This window comes from Apium graveolens, chromosome 10 (assembly GCF_009905375.1).
Source record: "Apium graveolens cultivar Ventura chromosome 10, ASM990537v1, whole genome shotgun sequence".
NCBI lineage: Eukaryota > Viridiplantae > Streptophyta > Magnoliopsida > Apiales > Apiaceae > Apium > Apium graveolens.
Genome location: NC_133656.1, coordinates 238510176 through 238520179, shown reverse-complemented (window position 1 = coordinate 238520179; position 10004 = coordinate 238510176). Strand labels below are relative to the sequence as shown.

At 35.0% G+C, this 10004-nt stretch overlaps 1 protein-coding gene across 1 annotated transcript; it reads left to right on the top strand.

Moving 5' to 3' along the window:
- The first annotated feature begins 579 nt into the window (after positions 1-579).
- Positions 580-9909, top strand: LOC141692265 (putative LRR receptor-like serine/threonine-protein kinase At1g56140). The gene is made up of 24 exons (XM_074497007.1): positions 580-755; positions 2099-2261; positions 2396-2467; positions 2600-2671; positions 2753-2796; positions 2912-2983; positions 3139-3210; positions 3317-3388; positions 3533-3604; positions 3735-3806; positions 3905-3976; positions 4437-4508; positions 4625-4690; positions 5524-5589; positions 5710-5754; positions 6129-6193; positions 6355-6734; positions 6934-7129; positions 7227-7415; positions 7832-7950; positions 8183-8393; positions 8476-8707; positions 8781-8931; positions 9194-9909. The coding sequence occupies exons 3-24, from the start codon at positions 2441-2443 to the stop codon at positions 9596-9598; spliced, it is 2772 nt and encodes a 923-aa protein (XP_074353108.1). The 5' UTR covers positions 580-755; positions 2099-2261; positions 2396-2440; the 3' UTR covers positions 9599-9909.
- The last annotated feature ends 95 nt before the right edge of the window (positions 9910-10004 follow it).

Sequence of the window (10004 nt, the reverse complement as noted above, 5' to 3'; positions counted from 1 at the left end):
CAATAAAGTATATAAATAGTATTATTAGTCACGAATATGTAAATATATATGTATTTAAAGTATTATTAATATTTATAATAAATATAAATACATAAATATATAAGGAAATATATGAGAATAATCGGGTCGGCCAAAGACCGGGCCGGCCTGGGCTTTTAATCGTGTCGGGACGGACCGTGTTCTGTCTAAAAATATAGGGTCGTCGAGGCCCTAAGCTCGGATCCGGTTTTTCTGGGATGGGTTTTGACCGGATTTTAATCGGATCGGGTTTTTTAGCACATCTCTAATTGGACTTGCTCCTAATGCTATAAATGATGTCATTTCTATAAAATCTAATATAGAGAGAAAAAAATTAGTTAAATGAAAAATTATTTGGATATAAAATATAACTAATATTGGTGTTAAAATTCGATTTCATGATTATATTTTTTTGTGTCAAATTACGAAAATAACAGTAAATATTTGACTTGTTCTTCCTGACTCAATTTTTTAGGTACACTTTTCAAAAGACTACTAAAACGTTGACTTTTGTCTCCTAGTCCTGAGTAAAATCTAACAGTCCACTTGTGTCTCATTACTCCACTCATTTGTAAACAGGTGCTTAAGTTTCATCAAGTATCTTCAGTTGTATCTAACAAAGCAAAGCCAAATGAGAGGAGCTAATATGTATAAGCTTGTCATTTTCATCTTCTTAAGCTTCTGTTTTGGTGTAATAGCTCAATCTCAAACAAATATAACTATCGATCCAGAAGAAGGTACGTACACTCTCTCTCCCCTTGTCATGCTATTATACTAGAGCACACACAAAGATATATACATGTACCTGTTCAGGCTAAAATGAGAAGTTCTAGTCTAGTGACGAAAACTGAGATCGGTGTAAGGTTCGATTATATTGCAGCATATAGCGGATAGTGGAATAGAATTTTGGAAGTGTGATGCATTACAAAACCCATATTTACACATATTTGATGTGTGATATATACAATTAAGTTACCTTCTTCTTCCTTTTTTTGCGAGGGGGCTGTACAGAATTTTGTACAAAAAATTTGTACATAATGACATGATAATTGATATGACATGTTTTAATTAGTTTAGTTTTGCTGATGTGAATACATGAGACTCATTCCAATTAAAACATATCACATATCATTATATACAAAATTTTATACATTATTCTGTATATCAAGCATTTTCCTTTTTTTGCTAAATAAAAATTATCTTTTTTTTTTCATTTTTGACAGTGTGTATATAATTAGAAGATACGAGCCCCAAATACGTATTTGCGGGATATTTTGGGCACTAAAATGGGACACCTAGGGTCATTAAATTTGGGAATGGGCCTACTTGGACCATCACCCATTTTGTTTTGATAATTTTCATATTATTTTATAGCTAAATTATTTACCGTCCATGTGAGTAATTTTATTTCATGTAATTATTAATTACTGATCATCACATTTTGGTCCCCTCTACCACAGTATTAGACTTTTCATTAATGGCATTAATTATTGTCTAATTGAGAGTGACACATTCATGTGTAGAATAAGCAAAAGGCAACAATTGTTTTGGTATGTAAGATTTAACTAAGCTAAAGTTACTTTCAAAGCTGACAAAATTTATGTTATTTATATCAAGTTGAAATTTGTGTTAGTGACAAGCCTGTTTGTTTATAATTGTCTTTTGAGAAATTAGATGTTAAATTTTTACCACTTGTTTAGTTTAGGTAATTTGCCGGTGACATTTAAGTTATGGATCATTTATATGGTCAAAGTAATTAATAAATTATTTTTTTTGTTAATAATTTTGTGAACGAGCGGTCATAAGTAAATCCGTTTATCTAAAATTTAAATTGAAATACGGATTTAAAAACACCCAGCTTTAGTTCCCTTTTTGTCATTCGGCGAGATTTGTTAGTACTAATTTCTAATTTGTAAGTCATAAAGTCTAATTATTCAAAAACGTCTAAAACATCATTTCAATAAGTTAAACCTCGACAATGAAAATGTCGAGGACCGGAAAATTATATTCATTTTGCGAGTTTTTTTGTTTATTGAGGCTAAAAATACATTTTCGACGAAGTTACCTATTACTGAAGCAGGGAAAATCTTGAACTCCATCTTTCGCAAATGGAAGATTTCGGCATCGAGTAACTGGAATATAAGTGGAGAATTATGCAGTGGATCTGCCATTGGTTCAACTGCTATAGATAATCCGGGCATTAAATGTGACTGTGGCTCTACTACTTGCCACATTACCCAGCTGTATGTCCTCTCTTTATCAACTTCATCAACACATATAATCCCTTAGTTTTGTTAAGCTCACAAGTACTGCAACTTCTTGTTACTTGCTACAAGACAGTGAAATGTATATTCTTTTTATCCCGAGATACTTGCAGGAAGGTTAATGCATTGGATGTTGTCGGTGTCATCCCTGAAGAGCTATGGAATTTGACTTCCCTCATGAATCTGTAAGTTTTTTAACCTAGCCAGTGAAGTATGAAACAGCTGTTAAGCTATAGTGTGCCCACGAACACACACAAATGTCGCACAAGGTGGACATGCCAACAGTGACATTTCTTCGCTTCATGTATATATTGCAGGGATTTGCGCCAAAATTACTTGACAGGTCCCTTATCCGCATCTGTTGGAAATTTAGTTATCATGCAGTACTTGTGAGCACATTTCTTATTGATTTATATTCTTGCATCTGTGAAAATCTTATAGATTTCTGATACCTTACACAATGTCTATAGGAACTTCCAAAGGAACTTGGGAAGCTTACTGATATGATAATATTGTACGGTCTGGTTCATTTTAACAGTAAAAAATAGATATTTAGTTATATATTTTCCTTGAAGCTAGTTAGACTCTTTGCAGGTTGGTAAAATGTGTCTTACTGGTTAATATTGCAGTTCTTTTAGCGGAAATAATTTTAGTGGCCCTCTGCCACCGGAGCTTGGGAGTTTTACAAAGTTAGAACAAATGTAAGTGCTAATGTAACAGTTGCATTTCCCTTGTTATGCATTGCCAATTTCACTTTTGCAAGAGCTTATATTTCATGCTATAAAGGCACAGGCCACAGAACATCACTTTGGATGATTACACCGTTTACTCACATTAGCACTCTTCATCTTGCCAGTTACTTTGATAGTTCTGGAGTGAGCGGTCCAATACCTTCAACATATGCTAGTCTACGAAATTTGGCTACTGTGTAAGATCCTCAGTAATTATTTAATATTATCAGAGCAAAATTAAGATGACTACCATGACACGTGTTTTTTAATCTAGTTCACAAGTAGTAACTATTGTGATTGCAGACATGGTTCTGGAAACGAACTCACAGGGAGAATACCTGACTTTATTGGGAATTGGTCAAATCTTAAAGAAATGTAAGATTTATTTCTTCTTATTCCATTCTAGTGATGCTGGAAACTGGCAAATTCATCTCAACTTGAACTCTATGAAGATAAAATTTGCTTATTAAATATGGTATCGTAAACTTAACGTTTAGACATATCCTGGTGTTTGTTTAGGTGGTTTCAGGGAAACTCTTTTGAAGGTCCTATACCTATGGCACTTTCCAATTTGACATCACTGACAGACTTGTGAGTGCTGGCTCAGTATATCTTTGTTTATACACACACATTAATATCACAATGTATGTTATTAATAATTAGATATCTGTTATCTGCTTTCCCTTACTTTTCTGCGGACCTTCAAAATTGTACTGCACAGGAGAATTAGTGACTTATTGAATGGGAGCTCGACACTGGAATTCATCAAAGAATTGAAGTCTCTGACTGTCTTGTAAGGAAATTGGTTCAAGGTTCTAGTATGCGACAATTCAACAATAATGATAATATGATGTGCTATGTCTGAATTCTTCTTTTCTTGCCCTGTGGCAGAATTTTACGGAATAACAATATTTCTGGTTCTATCCCTTCCAACATTGGTGATTATCAAAATTTGAATCAACTGTAAGTTATATGTTGGATGATTATTACATGGAATTTCGGGGCCAGTGATTCCAAGATAAGACTTGGTTTTGTCCTGACAATCTAAAATCTGAAAGTAAAATATGAAGCCCTTTATGGAACAGTAGACTTGTTGAAGTAACACATCTGCAAGATATCAATCCTAGGACCATTGCTCCTTTTTGTCATGTTCTCAGTTGCTCATCAGAACTGCAAGTGTCTTTAATCTTACTGAAACTTGAATTTTCTTTCTTTATGATGATCATGTTGGCTTCTCGACACATCAACTTCAAGCGTGTACCAATTATATTCCAAAGTTTACCTTAAAATATGCCAGAGAAATCCAACCAATGGAAACTGAATCCATGATATAGAATAGAAGTGTCACATATGTAATCATGGATATTACTAAGCATCTATAGTTTTTCCATGGATGTTAATTATTTTAATATTTTTTTCTCAGAGATTTGAGCTTCAACAACTTCAGTGGACGGATTCCAGACTCGCTATTCAATTTGAGTTCACTTCAATATTTGTACTACATATCTCCATGTCATTCTTTTTTGAATCATGATCTATGATAAATTGCTTAGTGTTTCAGTTCATTAATTTTTGTAGAATTGAAGCCTGCTTTTCTTTTTCTTCTGTCAGGTTCCTTGGAAATAACAGGTTATCCGGCACCCTGCCTCTGCAGAAGAGTGAATTTCTCAAGAATATGTGAGTAAGCTTCTGTCAAATGTTGGCCATTTAAGAGAATCAGAGTCCCTACATCAACTATTGAGTAATTCTAGTATCTCTTTTGGTATTCTGATCCTAGTCTTTTACATAATAAATTTTATTAATCTCCAAAGGTAGGATAAAACAATTCACATTTACCTAACATCCTTATCTTAATGCGCACACATGCTATTATGAGCTTAATTTATTGAGATCCCTTATTTGATGTCTTCCTATTGACAAAATTCTGTACCCGCTACAAGGAGATAAGTGGTTCACTTAACCGCTAAGTTCGAAATCCTAACCATTGACCTTTCCTTTTTTTCTTGTTTCTCTACCTACTAGATATAGAAGAATTATGCAATCCTTTCACTTTTGAACTTCATCCCCTATCTTTACCAAGTGCAGCATTATAGGCAGCTTCTTTCCATTTTGAAGCAATAGTGTGCCAAACTTGCGTGGCCCTGCTTCATGTTTAACACGATAGAAGTGCATAGATCAATTTTAAACTTCAAAAGAAGAAGGGATTATTATGGTTAAGGGCCAGTCTGTAAATTAAATATTTGGTCGGAACATAAATTAGTTATCATACATCAGAAGTTTGTGCAGTCTGTTATGCTAGAGGAAACCGTTTAATATATAAAAGAAAGAGAAAAACTTGTAGTTATCTTCAAAATGATTATCTGCCTGATCACGTTGGCCTATAATGTGTAGAATTATGATTGTCAGTACAATATCTAGAGAGTGACAATAGATTTTATGTTGTTGAGGAAGATTAACACTGTTAGTTATATGCGGGTGGAAATATAATTGACAACCTCAAATTTCTGCAGAGACTTGTCCTACAATGATCTATCTGGGACATTTCCTTCGTGGATCAACGAATCAAACATACAACTGTATGTACATATAAATATATTGGCTTCCTTACTGCTCCATAATTACCATCGTTATACCTAATAATCACGAAAACTGTGATAATCCAAACTAACTACGAAAGCATATGGTGTAATGTGCAGTAATTTTGTTGTCAACAACTTCACAATTGAAGGATCAAATAGCAGGTGATTCTCATAATGCACTAGTTTCTCCTACTCTGATTCTTTATTAACAGTTATCCTTTTGCTATCTCGGATGCATCATAAATTCATAATTATGCTTCTTAGATTGTTAATAGTATGTTGTCATTATGAAATAAATATTTTACATCTATGGAGTGATAACACACCTCATATACAAGAATCAAGAAGGACAGTAGTTCATGTAGACCAGTGTTATACTTAATATGAATAGCATACCAGACATATATATAAAATATTTATGTAATTGGATAATCAGAATCATGAATCAGCATATTTCTTTATTGCCGTCACATTTTATAGTTGTGCCTGCATATAGATTACAGATTAGTCACATTTTGTGCATTCTCGGATGTTAGATTTCTGCCATCAGGATTGAACTGTCTTCAGAGGGGTTTTCCTTGCAATCGCGGTACTCCAAGATGTAGGTGCAGCATAATCTTTTTAGTCTGGTATCTTATACATGCTGAAAACAGAAAATATCAAATTTTCTAACTAGTACATGAGTACATAGAAAATTTAGTATGATTGTGTGTTTTGGTACACGTTTTCTTTGATCATTTCTTGTGTTGCATTATCATACAGATTTTAACTTTTCGATTAAGTGTGGTGGTTCATCAATTAAGACTTCAGACAACATTGTATACGAGACAGACAACAAGGCCCTTGGTCCTGCCACATACTATGTTCCAACATCAAATAGATGGGCTGTCAGTAATGCTGGTTTACGTTCATCTACTGATAGTCTAGATTTTGTAAACACATCTTCATCTCAAGTATTTACAAACGCATTGAATCCAAAGTTGTTCCAGACAGCACGAACTTCTGGTGGATCCCTGCGGTACTATGGCTTAGGGCTTGAGAATGGTAACTATACTGTTAAACTTCAGTTTGCAGAGACAGCTATACCAAATCCTCCAACTTGGAAGAGTGTCGGGAAACGGATTTTTGATATATATATCCAGGTATGTGTATGTTCATTTTCGGATACTTTGATTAATAATCCTATAAAACCAAGAAACTGCATATGACATCTTATAAAACCCTGTTCCTTGCAATTAAAGGTTGCATAGAATATATCCTAGGTTTTCGCGGCGTTTTTACTATGGTTTATTCCTTTTTGGATCAAATTATACATCTGATGCATTAGTTTATTTGTGTCAGGGGAACCGAGTTTCTAAAGATTTTGATATAAGCAAGGAAGCTAGAGCTTCATTTCGTCCAGCTATAAAAGATTATAAGGTACAGGTTTCCGAAAATTACATCGAAATCCATTTTTTTTGGGCTGGAAAAGGGTCATGTTGTATACCAGCTCCAGGTACATATGGACCTTTGATTTCAGCAATCAGTGCCACTCCAGGTAATTTACACAATGCAGTACACTCAACAAAGTAGCTTGAACCCTGCTTTTTCTTTTTCTTTTCTTTGAATTTCACTCATGATCTCAAATCTTTCAGATTTCATTCCTACCGTTAGTAACAAGCCTCCTGACAATCCTTCTGCCAATCCTTCCGCCAAAAAGAACAAGACAGGTCTAATTGCGGGGATTGCCATTCCTGTTACAATTGTAAGCTTTCTAGCTGCTGCATTTGTTGCGTTTTTCTTCATCAGAAGAAGAAAAAAGCGGAGTACATTTGAAGATGAAGGTAATAAAGGAAAGTGATCAAAATATGAATTCTTAAAATTTTAACATTGATTTAACATCTGATATTGTTATCTTCCTGTCTCGTGCTATACTTATACTGGACCGCTCTTTATATGATAGTGTAAATGCACTATACTTGAACCATTCCTATAATGTGCTGGCACAAAATATACTTTTGTAATATCGACAACAGTTAAACGTCTGATATCATAGTCTGCCTATCGTTTTCTATTACTGGGAACTACTCTTTGGATGCTAGCACGAAACTATGTTTCACGTGACAGGGAGGTTTCGTTGTTTGCTGTCATTCAATGCTCTCAAGCGTCCTTAATCCTTATATGCTTAAGTTTTACAGAATATGTTCCTGTTGTTACAAGGTCTTATTAATTATTGTTCATTTTCGTGCCAAAATAACAGAGTTTCTGGGGATGGACGCCAGGCCTTATACCTTTAGTTATGCAGAACTAAAAGTCGGAACAGATGACTTCAGTACCACTAATAAGCTCGGGGAGGGGGGATTCGGACCTGTTTACAAGGTGAGTTACATTTGTAGTTAACAATCGTAATTAAATTGGCTAAACTGATCGTATCTGCCCCTATATTTTAAATCCCGTCTTGATTATAGAAAACAAATCTCACAAAAATGAATTCATATATAAATTGTGATGTAAAAATGCCGCCTGTCTCCTTTGCGATTGTAATTAAGCAACTATCTATCCACATTTAGGACTATAGTATGGCAGTATAACTAAAATTTCTAATCAACAGGGTACTCTTAGTGATGGTAGAGTTGTTGCTGTGAAAAAACTTGCAGTAGCATCCCACCAAGGAAAGAGTCAGTTTGTTGCGGAGATTGCAACGATATCTGCTGTGCAGCACCGTAACCTTGTGAAATTATATGGGTGCTGCATCGAGGGAGATAAGAGGCTGCTGGTCTACGAGTATCTTGAAAACAACAGTCTTGACCAAGCGTTATTTGGTAAGCAGTCGCAGACTCGCAGCTCTTACACATGTAATGGACAAAAATTTAGAAAGTGTTAAATTGTTTGTGGATGAATCAGGAAAGAGGAATTTATTCCTCGACTGGTCAGCTCGTTATGAAATATGCCTAGGAGTGGCACGTGGTCTTGCATATCTTCACGAGGAATCACGAGTGCGAATTGTACACAGAGATGTGAAGGCAAGCAATATTTTGCTTGATTCTGATCTTACACCCAAAATTTCAGACTTCGGCTTGGCCAAGCTTTACGATGATAAAAAGACTCATATAAGTACTCGAGTTGCAGGAACAATGTATGATTCGACAGTTGTGCATTTTTTACAGTATATGGAGTCATTGTTTTTAATATATTTCTTGTTACTCCAGTGGATATCTTGCACCAGAATATGCTATGCGTGGACATCTTACTGAAAAAGCTGATGTCTTTGGATTTGGTGTCGTCGCTCTTGAAGTTGTTAGCGGAAGGTCCAATTCTGACTCAACGTTAGAAGATGAACGCGTTTATCTTTTGGAATGGGTAATTCTACTTTACCTATCTTCTCTGTTGCTCTTATGACTCAACAGAGGATTTTTTGATTGTAGCTATTAACTATGCATATGTTTTAAGAACTCTATTGAGTAACCAGCTCATCTAAAACCTTAAGATGTTAGATGAAGACCCCAATAGGATCATATAGTTAACGCTCTAGCTTAGGGAGAAATAAAATCTGAAGCCTTTTCTAGGAGAATTCACATATTAGCCAATCAGGTGTAGTGACAGAACTTTTATCTCTTTTTAGGCTTGGCAACTACACGAGGATAACCGTGATATTGATCTAGTTGACCCGAGTTTGTCTGCATTCAATGACGATGAAGTTAAAAGGCTTATAGACCTGGCACTCTTGTGCACTCAAACATCACCAAATATAAGACCGCCAATGTCTCGTGTGGTGGCAATGTTATCAGGAGACATGGAAGTAAGCACAGTCACTACAAAGCCCGGATACCTTACAGACTGGACATTTACAGATATGACAGCTTTCGAAAGTGTTGATGGATCAACATCAAATACTGATCAGAATACTGCATTCAGCTCATCTGCAGATCAAAGCCAGCTAACTGTAACTGATCCAAATGTTACTCCAGCACATGTCTCTGCGTCGTCTGCTTTATTAAGTAGCAGGTACAATGATGCACTTAACTGAACACAAGCCTGTACTATATCTGTACATTGGTACTGTTATTCTATGGCACTTCACAATTGCATTGTCTGAGAATGAAGAATTTGTATAGGTAGTACAGATCTGCAACCGTACCAAAATATCCAATCCGAAGTAGCTGATGTAAATTTAATCAAATACTGATCAGAATACTCCATTCAGCTCATCAATGATGCACTTGACTGAGCACAAATGTGCTCTATTTCACTGTAAAAGGAATCCGTTATAACGGAAGCAAGAAAGATTATAATAAATGTAAAGAAATTTTAATATGAAGAATACATTTAGATCATGCCGATACAGATAACGAAATACATGTTTAGATTATGGACTAGAGAGGAGTTTATATACATGAAACAAATTTCAATATCTAAAGAAAAACAGTTTTAAC

Coding starts and splice junctions, on each gene's coding strand:
- LOC141692265 (XM_074497007.1), top strand. CDS start 2,441: ATGGAATTTGACTTCCCTCATGAATCT. Junction 3,605..3,734: donor TTGACATCACTGACAGACTT/GTGAGTGCTGGC, acceptor TGTACTGCACAG/GAGAATTAGTGACTTATTGA. Junction 5,755..6,128: donor ATTGAAGGATCAAATAGCAG/GTGATTCTCATA, acceptor CTCGGATGTTAG/ATTTCTGCCATCAGGATTGA.